The sequence below is a fragment of the Dipodomys ordii genome, unplaced genomic scaffold (genome assembly GCF_000151885.1).
Source record: "Dipodomys ordii isolate 6190 unplaced genomic scaffold, Dord_2.0 Scaffold34, whole genome shotgun sequence".
In the NCBI taxonomy this organism is placed as follows: domain Eukaryota; kingdom Metazoa; phylum Chordata; class Mammalia; order Rodentia; family Heteromyidae; genus Dipodomys; species Dipodomys ordii.
In genome coordinates, this window is record NW_012267250.1 from 13,765,179 (window position 1) to 13,778,672 (window position 13,494).

The 13,494-nt window shown below is 37.3% G+C and overlaps 1 protein-coding gene across 2 annotated transcripts in view; it reads right to left on the reverse strand.

The window, feature by feature from the left end:
• The window catches only part of Ctnna3 (catenin (cadherin-associated protein), alpha 3), a 1,343,755-nt gene that overhangs the window by 1,290,081 nt on the left and 40,180 nt on the right, over window positions 1-13,494 (reverse strand). For both annotated transcript variants that reach the window (XM_013017086.1, XM_013017085.1), the window contains exon 2: window positions 9,756-9,862. In XM_013017086.1, coding sequence (XP_012872540.1) covers window positions 9,756-9,854 — 99 coding nt within the window. In that variant the 5' untranslated portion in view covers window positions 9,855-9,862. The remainder of the gene's footprint in view (window positions 1-9,755; window positions 9,863-13,494) is intronic.

Here is a 13,494-nt window from a genome sequence, read left to right on the forward strand (position 1 = left end):
CAATAGCTCATAGGAGCTTTCAGGGCTACTTTTGTTCCCTTTGGTTAAATTTATAAAATAAAATACAATGCATTTAGCCAAAACTTTGAGTTTTTAAAAGAAATTAAAGGAGTAAAACCAGTGATCACTACAAGGTACTATACTAGTCTTGGGAAGAAAAGGTGGAGGGAATTCTTTCTTCAAGCCATTGATAACTACATATATTCCTTACTCCTTACCCAAAACAACCCTTCCTGACTTGACATTACTAAGGAAGACTGAAGGAACCTGGCAACGTATACCTCTAATATAACATTCAACATTCACCCCAAATCAACCAAAGCCTTATCTTAGTTCATTTCAAGCCAATCAACATTTATTGAGCATATTTATTGTGTTCAAAAGAATACTCCAAGCATTTGGAAATAAAAATAAGTAGGCTCCACGATAGTGATAACTAACTAAGGAATAAAGGGCAGAATAACTGCATACACTTATGTGTGTACAAAAACAGTTTTGCGGGGCTGGGAAGGTGGCTCAGTGGTAGAGTGCTTGCCTTGCATGCATGAGGCCCTGGGTTTCGATTACTCAGTACCACATAAGCAGAAAAAGCCAGAAGTGGCGCTGTGGCTCAAGTGATAGAGCTGCTAGCCTTGAGCTGAAGAGCTGAGGGACAGCGCCCAGGCCCAGACCAGACCCAAAAAAAAAAAAAAAAATTTGCAAAGACAGTTTTGCCAAGATTGAAAACATTCACAAAAATGAAGCAGATCCTAGAGTTAAGGACAGATGTCTTTCTCCCCAAGACAAGGGAATGGTGAACCACGTAAATAAGCCATCAATGCAGTTGTAGGCCAGTGGTTTGACCTTGGAAAGGTCTCCACAAATTAGATAGGGCCACTCACCCCAGGAATCAAAGGGAAAGGTAATGGTAGAACAACAAAAATAATATTCAGTCAATCGGATTATATTGGGAAGAGGTAGCAGGTCCAATCTCTTGCTCCATCTTTGAGGGTACTGACATATAAGCTTTGAGATTCTGGAAGGAAAACTACACCTTCATTAGCTGTTCTACACAAAACTGTGAGGTGTGTACTTATATACTTGTGGCTTCATAGTATAAATGGGCAGAGAGGATAGCTTAGCTTTCTTAAGCCAGTCATGATTTCCATGAAGTCTGGATAAAACCATTCGAGAGACACACATGAAATTTAGTGAAACATGGGTAAAGCACTTTTTTTTGTCAGTCATGGGGCTTCAACTCTGGGCCTGGGCTCTCTCTGTCCCTCAGCTCAAGACTAGCACTCTACCACTTGAGCCACAGCACTACTACGGTTTTCTGAGTGGTTTATTTGAGATAAGAGTCTCACGGACTTTTCCTGCTCAGGCTGGCTTTGAACTGTAATCCCCAGATCTCAGACTCCTGAGTAGCTAGGATTACAGGCATGAGCCACTAGCACCCAGCAAAAAGCACAATTTTAAGGCAAGCCTTAGGCCAAGTGGCCAACCCATGCTCACTACTGGCTGATAAAATGGCCAGCACGGCAGTTCTTACTTTGTAATCACCTGGGAGCTTTTAAAATTACTGCTTGGTTCTACTCCCAGAGATTCTGATATAACTGGTTTTGTGTGAGGCCTAGGCACTGAGAATGTTAAGAGTTCCCCAGGTGATTTTAATGTGCAACTGGGGTTGAAAACCACTGGGCTAACAGAATCTCAACAGTAACAGGAATTTTCTGAATCCCCTAGTTAGCACTCTTCCCCAAATAAGGCTTTTATGTCTCTCATAAGGCTTGGACACAAACCACTCCACCACAATTTATAAAAGGAGGCTCTCAACTGTGTACAATATAGTACCCATTTCTTACACTTCCTTAAGCAGTGAGTGCAGAATATCCCTATCAAAATAGGGGGGGAAATGGTCAATGTAGAATAAGGACCAATATATTATCCTTGGAGCCACATCTGGACACTAATAATAGTTTTAATTAGAATAGAGCCACACCCAGTTACTTATATGTTGGTTATGGCTACTCTCACATTGTAACAGCAATAGAGAACCTGTGACCATCAGAGCTGAAACAACATAGAAGCCAGACTTGTACAGAATAAATTGCCAACACTGGTGTAGGGTCCATGGAGTTTTTAAGCCACAGCGGCATCTCTTGAGACTAGCAGGATGTCCTGAAATACCCTGGAGACTCTAAGAAAGGTAGAGTTCCATCTCAAGACTGAAAACTATCATATCTGGGGAGATATGGACTCTTCCGTCATTTCGGCAAAATGAACCACACTTGTTCTCATCCATCCAGCTTTTTCTACTTAAAGGGCATGTGGAACAGGCCTTTCAGGCCATACTACCAGGCTACCTGTGAGATCAGTTATAAGAAAAAGGCCATATGTGCACTCAGTGTGAATTCATTACGGGAAATATCATATGAAAGCTAAAAAAAAATTAAAAACAGTGCCTGGTATGATGGTACATGCTTGTGAATCCAGCAGTCAGTAGGCTGAGACAGAAGAATCTCTATTTCAAGGCTAGCCTAGATTACATACAGAGAATGTCTCAAAAAGGAAGGAAGGAAGGAAGGAAGGAAGGAAGGAAGGAAGGAAGGAAGGAAGGAAGGAAGGAAGGAAGGAAAAATCTAAGGATTGTAGTTTGAAGCCAGCCCAGACAGGAAAGTCCATGAGACTCTTGTCTCCAATTAACCACCAAAATGTCAGAAGTGGAGCTCTGACTGAAGAATTAGGGTGCTAGACTTGAGCACACAAAAGGTCAGGGACAGGGTCCAAGCCCTGAGTTCAAGCTCCAGGAACCACATAAAGAAAGAAAGGAGCTTCCTTTTGTCTCCACTATTTGTTTCTCAAGAAATAATATAACCTAACAACTTTCCCATGGGAGCAATTTTCTTGCAGTGAAAGAATGCAGAAATTGAAGAATATACTTTGTTGGAACCAACTTAGCTATGCTGAATCACCTTAAACTTTAAAATTAAGTTTATTTCTTTAATCTATCACAAAAATAACATCTTTATACTTATTAAGTCTTTATAGTTATTGAGATTGTAAGTATTTTAAAATATTTATTAAGTCTTGGATAGTAAGTACTTTTAAAATACTGTATTTAATTTAGTAACCTTCAGTTACATGTTGAGATTATAATCAAAACTCTGATATTTGTTTAGAAAGAACCCTACAAGAAATCTATGTGCACAGAGAATTGTCCTTGAGATTTTCTTACAAACCTTACGATTAATGCTGATATTCTACTGATAGAATAATCATCAAGGGTATAAAAAGAAGCTGGTAGATAAAACCAAATTACCTATACAAATGACAAAACAATCGAAAATTATGACTCTTTTTTCCTAAAAGAAATTCTATTCTAGGAGGCTAAGAGGCTGAAGGGAACAGATATCCACTCCTTTCTTCCTGGTAGCCAAAAAATCTGACTGTAGAACAGTGGGAAATTAACCCACTAGGCATTTTGACATTTATTTGCACAAATTGATAAACATTATTTTCTTTCACCTGTGGAAGTTAGATCTAAAATATAAACATGTATCAAAACACATACAAGGCCATATGCATATATACACAATCAAACCGACTGTAGTATAGTATACATAGGGGTGGATCCCCATGGTGTAACACTTTTGAACAATAACTGATAGTTTACCAAAATGAATAACAGAAAGCTGAAATGTATTTTTTTTGGTCAGTCTTGGGGCCTGAACTCTGGGCCTGGGCGCTGTCCCTCAGCTCTTCAGCTCAAGGCTAGAGCTCTATCACTTGAGCCACAGCGCCACTTCTGGCTTTTTCTGCTTATGTGGTACTGAGTAATCGAACCCAGGGTCTCATGCATGCAAGGCAGGCACGCTACCACTGGGCCACCTTCCCAGCCCCAACTGAAACATATTTTATGAGGAGTTATGGCTGAAGGGGAGGGATTCAGATGGGTGCAGAAGGGAATAGTAAGCAAATATAGTCATAATAGTGGGGGGGTAAAGTGTATGTGAAAATGACACTAGGTAACTGTAGAAGATTGAGACAGATGAGGAAGAGAATCATAAAAGGGCGACATGGATCAAGATGAATTATACTAGTAAAATGACATGTTAAATTAAAACCTCTTTTTTACATCTATTTAAAGATGATTTAAAAATAAATTTAATTTGAAAAAATAAATTTCTATACATGTTTGCTTGCTTTGCATGTATACATGTGTATGTGTGTTTGTTGGTTCCAGACTTGAAATTAGGGTCTCACACCCTTGCTAACTGCTGACACTATCACATGAGCTCTTCATCCCATATGTCATTTTGCTGGTTAACTGAAGATGGACCTCATGGGTCTTTCTTTCTAGGCTGGTTTCAAACCTCAATTCTCCAATTCTCAGCCTCCTGAGTAGCTAGGATCAGAGGTGTGAGCCACTAGAAACTAGCTTTTTGTTTTTCATGTTTGTTTTTGTTTCTGGCTCAAGGAAAGGAAAAATAAATTTTGTTTGTGGTAGGAAAGATGTTCTCCATGGGAGAAACAAAAAGTATATTTGAAAGAACTAGGATTAACTCTTCCTCCGTTGTATTAGTCAACTCTCTGTTGCTGTAACAAAATACTAGCAATGATCAACTTTTAAAAGGATGGATTTCAGAGGTTTCAATTCAGGATCATTGGCCCCAACACTTTGGGCCTGAGTTGAAAGAATGCTACCTCACCTCACCTCATGGAGGCCAGAAAGCAAATGGAAAAAAAGAGAAGAGAACAGTGTCCCAATTTCCCCTACAGGTTACACCTCAATAACTTCATTTCTTCCCACTTGGTCCCAACCTCCTAAAAGTTTCATTACCTTCCATTACCCAATCTAATGGCGACCACACCTTTGAAGATACTTTGGGACTCTTTGGGAGATATTTAAGATCCAAACCATCACCTATCAAGTCACTTGGACAGGGTTTTTTTTCTTAGGGAAGAAGATCAGAGTAGATGTTTATATATGAATTTTGTGCCTTTAGCTCCCATGTAACAGCAAAGCACAAGATTGGGAAGAAAGGCACTTACCCTCTTCTGTAGTACTCAGAACCATTCTGCCACCTTAAAAATTGGCAGTTTGGGAGGTAAAAGGACTTGGCTACTTTTTCAGGCCTATTGCTAGTCTCACAATGGACAATATTGGCATTCACTAGCCTCCGGCCACAACATAAGGCCAAACCAAATAGTAGATAGTGTAGGTTTGCAGACATAAAGGAGTTATCCCTCAGAGACTCCAGAATTTGCAGACACGGAAAAGCAGAAGAAAGATTTTGCAGGAAAATCCTTACTCTAGCAGAAGCAAGTTGGGGCAATTAAAAGAATCCTAGATTGCCACTGTTGTAGAACTTCCTTTGAATTTGCAAAGAGCAAGAGACCAAGAAATCAGATTACTTAAGATAAGCATCTGGTCTATGTGGCTAGTACTTAAGGGAACTGAAAATGATGGGGTCCACAGAGGCTAGAGCATAATTCTGAGAACAGAATGTGTTTGGCAACTAGAAGGATTTATTAAATTCCTGGTAACAAGTTTGAAATCTTCTCCACTATCATTAACACTCAACTTTTCTCTACATCTCTACTTCCTTTTGTGTCTTGCAGTTTTGCACCTGATTTAATCTAAGTATCCTTAGAGTAAAATTGTTTTTTATCTCTCCCTGTAGGTCACCTCCAAAAAAGAGGATGATGGTAGAGCGTTATTGCAAAATATGTCATTTGTATACTGATTTTTTTCAAGCTGAAATTACTTAAGGAAGCCATTGGCCTAACTTTCTCAACATTTAGATTTTTGGGGGAAGGGATACCTTCACATACCAACACTAGAAAATAGCCTTAATTACAAGACACCCATAATTGAGTATGCAATGAACCTGAATAAACTCTGAATCCTTAATTTTCAGTACCTTCTAAATTCCTCCCATTAGACATCTGTAACATCTCTAGAATTACTATCATAACACAGTTCCCTATTTGTCTTGTCATTTCTTCAAAAATGTATTATTCTTTGTCAAAAAAAATGTATAACATCATTCTATTTTGGCCATTTCTCCAGATTTCATTCTTTCATGAAAATTCTCATGTACTACATGTACAGATAGTAAAAATGTTCATGCTCTTCTCTTGTTAATCAGCTCTTATATTAATTGAGCTCCAGATCCAGAAGAAAAATATATAACAACTAAGGGGTTTAAAGAGACCACCACCCTTCCTCAGCCGGGCCCCAGTGGTTCATACTGTAATATTAGCTATTCAGGAAGCTGAGATCTGAGGATCATTGTTCAAAGCCGGCCCGGGCAGGAAAGTCTGTGAGACTCTTATCTCAATAAACCACCAGAAAGCTGGAAGTGGTGCTGTGGCTCAAGTGGTAGAGCTCTCACCTTAAGCTGAAGAGCTGAGGGACAGCACCCAGGCCTAGAGGTCAAGCCCTATGACCAACAAAAAAACAAAAACAAAACAAAACAAAAAACAATGCAGGTAAAATTAACATACAGTACTTAGACATGCTGAGCACCCTTGTGTGATTCATCATGTTGACTTGCACCTGTTTCAATGACAATAGAAGTATGTACTGAGATAGAGTCAGCACCAACCTAGGTCACTGAGTACCTGCATTAACCACCACCTCCATTGCCCATAGACAGCTCATGTTGGACCTATAGCTTGAACAGAAAATGAATTTTTATTGATCCTTTGAAATTTGGAGGATCTTATCCCAATATAACCTCTTATGCTTACTAATGCAAGAGTTATAAGAATCCTTCATCTTGGCCCAATACTATTATAGAGTAAATAAAAGCTATCCCCAAAGGGAGTCCCAGAAAAAACAAAATGAGTGTGAGACACTATGGAAGCAGAAATGAGGAAAGGACCAGAAGGTTCCATAAGAGTCACGAATGAAGGCCAGAGAATAATGCTCCTTACTGTTGGTCTAAAATATATTTATTTCTTTGAAAATGTGCAATATATTTATATCATAAAATATATCTGAATACTTACCAAAAAAACTTAATGAGATAAATAAGCTGATTCATTTAACTCACATTCAACATGAAACTAACATACAGCAAATTGTATTTTGTGGCAAATAAGATTATTGATAGTTCCATTAGGTAATGACTGTAGCATGAGCTAGCAGTTTATAACCCCTTCAGAGACTGTACAACACAGAGATGTAAATTCTTTTAAGCACAATTCTGCATAAATAGATTTTCTTCATTGCACCACCAAACTTGGATCTTGAAAGTGATAAACTGCAGATGCCTACAGTTGCAATCATAAAAATGTAATTGCTGAGAAAAAAATTATGTCTGATCCATTGAAGGAATTTATTACAGAGGGATGTAACTGTGTAAGTTATCACACAGAGAAAATGAAAGCAAATGATTGAAATATATCCCAGGATGAGCATCCCTGCAAAATGACCTAGTGATTTACCTGTGCTCAAAGGAAAAAAAATAGATTAAAGATAAATCAGTTTTGGTAAAGGAAGATTTCGGTAACTATAAAAAGAGCAGAATAAAGATTTATGAAAATTAATTTAGAAGTTGAAATGACAATAATATTTATAACCAATTACTCCAAAAATTAAAAATGTAATTTTGACTTTGAATTATATACAGAGGTGATAAATAATTTCTGTAGAATATTGAAAGCAAAAGAATATAACATAAAGATACGTAATGAGGAAAGGGGGAAATATTTTTAATGTAGCTATTGAAATAACTTCATCTTTTGGTAGTGTCAACTTCAAGATCGTGAACTCCTGTTCAATTTTTTCCAATGTAATCAGAGACTATCATATGTTTAAAATAAACCATACTTACTCAAATACAGCCAACCAACAGAATCATGTAAGGAACTGATAATTTATTAATAAATAAAATGTGACATATACATAAATATTATGTATTGTCATTTTAGAAAAAATGAAATATGGCCATTTGCCAACATTAACAGACCTGGACACATTATATCACAGCTAGACAAAATTACCAAGACCCTATCTCAAGAACAGAAATTGCAAATGAAAGTATTAGGGTATGGCTAAAGTGATAGAACACTCACCTAGTATGCCTGAGACCTTTGGTTAAATCTGGTATGGAGCTTGAACTATCATCAGTGAGGCACATTTTTAATTGTCTTCCCTGAACATGTGTTAAGTGAAAATGTGTACAAAAGTTGCTCTTATACCTACTTCCTTTTCTGCCATCCATCTCACAGAAAAGGTAAGTAGAACTTTTTATGTAATCAGAGATAAGGTCAGTGTAGTTTCTTACCCAAAAAAAAAAACAAAAAACCTTGAATACTTTGAGTCCTTAGGAAAAAGGACAATGGAGGCATGATACAACGTAGGCCCAAAGAGTAATTTTCTAACAAATTTTGATAAAAATTTTAAATCTATACCATTGCATTTGGTTTTTGAAATTCTGCTTGAAAATACAATACATAAAATCTGGATTAAAATGATAAATAATTATGAATATTATCAAATGACTATTCATTTTATGAGATTTTTTTATCAGAGAATTCCATTAGCTGCTTGTATCATACATTTTTTGGGGGGGAGGGGGGCCCGGTCGTGGGTCTGAACTCTGGGCTGGGCGCTATCCCTCAGCTCTTCAGGTCAAGGCTAGTGCTCTACCACTTGAGCCACAGCGCCACTTCTGGCTTTTTTTTTCTGCTTATATTGTGCTGAGGAATCGAACCCAGGGCCTCATGCATGCAAGGCAAGCGCTCTACCACTGAGCCACCTTCTCAGCCCACATTTCGGTATTTTAACAATAATTTCCTATGTAACAAATGAGCTATTGGGTCTCTGGAGGCAAGTCACTGGCATTCTTTATTTAATAAAGATTTTTTGGCCAAGTATGATCATTCACACATATAATTCTATCACTTGAAAGGCTACAGGCAAGAAAATAGAGAGTTCAAGGCCAGTATCAGCTACATAGCAAGTTCTAGGCCAGCCTAGATTATACGCTAGATTGTTTAAAAAATACAAAAATAAGGAAGTAGCACTGTGGCTCAAGTGATAGAGGGCTAGCCTTGAGCTGAAGAGCTGAGGGACAGCGCCCAGGCCTAGAGGTCAAGCCCCTTGGTTGGGAAGGTGGCTCAGTGGTAGAGTGCTTGCCTCGCATGCATGAAGCCCTGGGTTTGATTCCTCAGAACCAAATAATCAGAAAAGGCTGGATTTGGCACTGTGGCTCAAGTGGTAGAGCCCTAGCCTTGAGCTGAAGAGCTGAGGAACAGAACCCAGGCCAAGAGTTCAGGCCCCATCACTGGCAAAACAAAAAACAAAAAAAGACTTTGATTCAAGCCCCTTGACTGACACAAAAAAATACAAAAACAAACAAAAAAACTGTTTTAACCAAGTCATCTACATCACACAGATTTCATAAATATCAAATAAGATAATTTATATAAAATTACTTCAGAAAAAAATATATATAGCTGAGTATGTTAATATACACCTGTAATTCTAGCACTTGGGAAAACGAGGCAGGAGGATTAGCAAAGCTTTCTCAAAAAATTATATATACATATTAATTCTGCTATTAATGTTAAAGAAAATCTAGGAGATTTATTACTATCACTAAATTCATACATTTTACATTTTAACACCAATTTAAATAAATGACAATTTCAGAAGATATATAAAAATCAAATCTTCCCTTGGCTTGTTAGCGTTTGCATTTTTTAATTTTTTTTAAAAAAAGAGTTGCTCCACTCTGTAAATTTCATGGTATTAATACCTGGATTATGAGAGGCTCCAGTAGTTTCTCTACAGTGAATGTCTGGATCTGCAGATCCTCAGGGTCAATAGTCAGCCTGAGAGGTATTTCCGCGGACATGATGCTGCCTGCATGCAAACACATGAAATCAGTAAAGAAAAGTCTTTCTGAAGAAGAGTACTCATATAAATCATGGAGTAGCTAAAAACTGTGTTTGGCACCTCTTCCTGATCTCATAGCCCCAAAGGATCAGGGTGCCCAATCCATCATCTGAGACACAAGACATCCCCTAACTGCCCCCTGTGGTCATGCTGTCAGTGCTTAGGAAACACTAGCAAATTTGTAACTAAGTTAAAAAAAAATCATCAATTAGGTTTGCATTTGATCAGTAATCATAACAGAAAGGAACTGATTAGATATTTCTTACAGCATGCAAGTCTGTTTTTTGTCTTGGGTTGCTTTGTTTTGAGCAATGTGGGGCTTGAATTCAGGGCTTGGACACTGTCCTTGAGCTCTTTTGCTCACGGTTAGTGCTCTACTACTTTGAGCCACAGATCCACTTCCAGTTTCCTGGTGGTTAATTGGAGATAACAAAATCATGGACTTTCCTGCCCAGGCTGGCTTTGAACTGCAATTCTCAGATCTCAGCCTCCTGAGTAGCTAGGATTACAGGCGTGAGCCACCAGTGCCAGGATCATGAAAAGTCTTTTGATTTCCATAAAATCATAACACTGAAATAGCTTACCTGCATATTTTGCCTGTTTTTATTAATGATGACTAAAATGAAAAGCCAGGTAGGACTTTGGAAGACATGTATGATATCTCCACTTGCTTTGGAAGTGGTTTGTCTGATGGTTTAATTATAGAAAAAAGAGTTAGGGGATAGTTACATTCTTTTTTTCAATTTACATTCTTATATAGCAAAGAAACTAATATGATCTGTATAGTTATCATGCAAAGAAAGGAGAAGCCCCTAAGAAGGCCTAGTTCAGAAAATCAGCACCTCTTTGCTCTTCTACCTCTCCAACTCTCTCTACTGGGTCCTTCCCTTAGATCCAAAGATGAGCTACTGTGAACATTCAAAGGTAGTCATGATCTCTGTTGCATCCATACACAAATGAAAAAAACTGTTTAATTAAGACCTTTCTGAACAGTGCATCTGATGCACATGCACAGAGAAAAAATGAGGCAAGAATCAAAAAAAAATTCTCCTTGCCTCTTATCCCTCTGTACTATGATTCTTGCATTAATAATTTGCTTAAACAAAATTTAGAGGAAAACACTGTCCAGACCAGAAATCTTACTGCTCTTCAGATAGTAAGTCAAATGATTGCACTCTATGATTTTAATACAAAATGAACATGCAAAATATTCCTGGGATTAATAGGAACCTTCCAAATGCTGTCCCAAGTGGCTGAACATTGTAATTGCACATAATCAAAATAGCAAATTTCAAATGTATTTATAATCAAATAGACATATAATATTTCTTTCATGTCTCTTCAGCAAAATTTAATATTAAAACAAAGATAATTATACTGCAAGTCCAGGGACCAATTATGACAAATTTAATAATTTATCAAAGCATATGAGTATAATTATATTCTAGGCTTTCTATAGTATTAAAGATATTAATGCATGCTACTATTGCTCCGCTAAGATCAAGTATATTAATGCATGCTAATACTTTGGATATAGTATTAAAATATTTCCTAGTCAACACTAGAAGTTATAATAAGCAATTTGAAGTGGAGCGCAAAAGGACAATTTATGTCTTGAGTGCCCTGGGGTTTTTGCCATGTTTTTATATAGTTATATTATGTACTATTCGTCCACTGAAAAGTAGAGTAAACGTTGATGGTTTTACATAAAAGCAACCAGTATTTTTTATTGCAGAAATGAGAGTACATTTTCTGAAATGTAGCATACTTCTAGATAGTTCTTTTATTGAACATAACCCAAATCAGCTTGCCCCATTAGGTAACCAAGCACATGTTTGTTCTCTATGCTTAACTCTATCACACATCACAAAACATGCCTACTATTCTTTTGCTTTGTGTGGAGGGGTGTGGGGGGAAGGGGTGTAGGTATGGGTTCTAGAGCTTGAACTCAGAGCCTGGGTGCTGTCCCTGAGCTCCTTTTGCTCAAGGCTAGCATTCTACCACTTGAGCCACAGTACCACTTCTGGCTTTTTTGGTAGTTTAGTGGAGATAAGAGTCTCACAGACTTTCCTGCCCAGGCAGGCTTCAAACCATAATCTTCAGATCTCAGCCTCCTGAGTAGCTAGAATTACAAGCATGAACCACCAGTGCTTGGCTTATTCTTTCACTTTTAAAAAGCAATTTTGCCCTAAGGACAATTATTTGCATTGTACTAAGTGAAAAAAAATTGACTTTCAGGAGGAGGCAACAATGCTTGATAAGAAATGTACTCATTATCTTGCCCATGTAATTGTAACCCCTCTGTACAGTATTTTCACAATAATAAAAGAAGAAAAAAATTGACTTTCAAAAGTATGAATTATTATTATATGTTATATAAATACATAAAGTCACAAAACCCTACAATATGGCCCTTGCTTCTCTCGCCTTTTCAGTGGTTTTATTTTCTTTCTCAAAGCAGAAATGTAGACTGTTTTTCAGCTCTTCAGCTGAAATATAGGAGAGTTGCTTCAAGAAAGGCGCCAGACACTATTACCAAATGTCTTCTCTCAAATACAGCTCTAGGATTGAAATGTTCTGGTATGACTTGCTTTTTGTTTTGGTTTGGTTTTCAATCATTCCACCTACCACTGTTATTCCTTCTATCACAGACAAATCTAAATTGACAGGAATCTTCTTGGTGACTTTAATGCATAGCCCAAAGCCAATCTATGCAATAAGATATGTCTTTCAGTGTATAACCTTAGGGTTCTATCAAGTGAGTGATCACACAGGGACTTACTTGTTAACCTGCTGATGACAGGTACTGTCCTACATAAAAATCAAGACTGCTGACATTGCTTTGTTCTCTTATCTCAGGGACAAAAGTAGAGGACATTGTTGTAAACTAAAATGGGATATAAGTGAATCTCCAGTCTTCAAAAACATGTCCTTTCACTGTAGATTTCACAATGAGCTTCCAAAAACCACATTAAGCACCAAAAATTAGAAGTAAGAGAAAAAATTAAGGAAAATAAAAATTACTTCCTAGAAGAATGCTCTTCAGTCAAGAGGTAAAACATAAACCAAATTTAACCAAAGTACCTGGTAAGCCTGTGTTTATGACTTTAACTTCACATTAAGTAGAGAAAGTTGCAGAAGTTCATTTTTCCATAGTAAAAATAATAAAATAGTAAATCAACAATTCCTTGAAGAACCCTGATTAGCCGTAATTACTATTCCTTGAATAAATCCTATTGCTTATAAAGATCTTTCTGTTCTTTTTGTACTTTTCCTGTTCAGTAATCCTGATTGTTTGGAGATGAGGGCAATAAGAGGCATAGAACTGTAGAACTTTGCAAAGGAAGTTGAAGCAAAGACAAAGTCTGACAAAGTGTTGCCAACCTCTTAAAGCAATATCACATAAATCTAAAACAAAAATGCTATCAGGTTGTAGGTGTCATAGAATATATTTGCATGTTATGACTTGTAAAATCTTTTTATTGTGTGAACATACTGTACAGAGAGGTTACAATTACATGGGCAGGATAATGTGTACATTTCTTATCAAGCATTGTAGCCTCCTCCTTTGTTTACCCTTCACATCCCTTCCCAGCCTC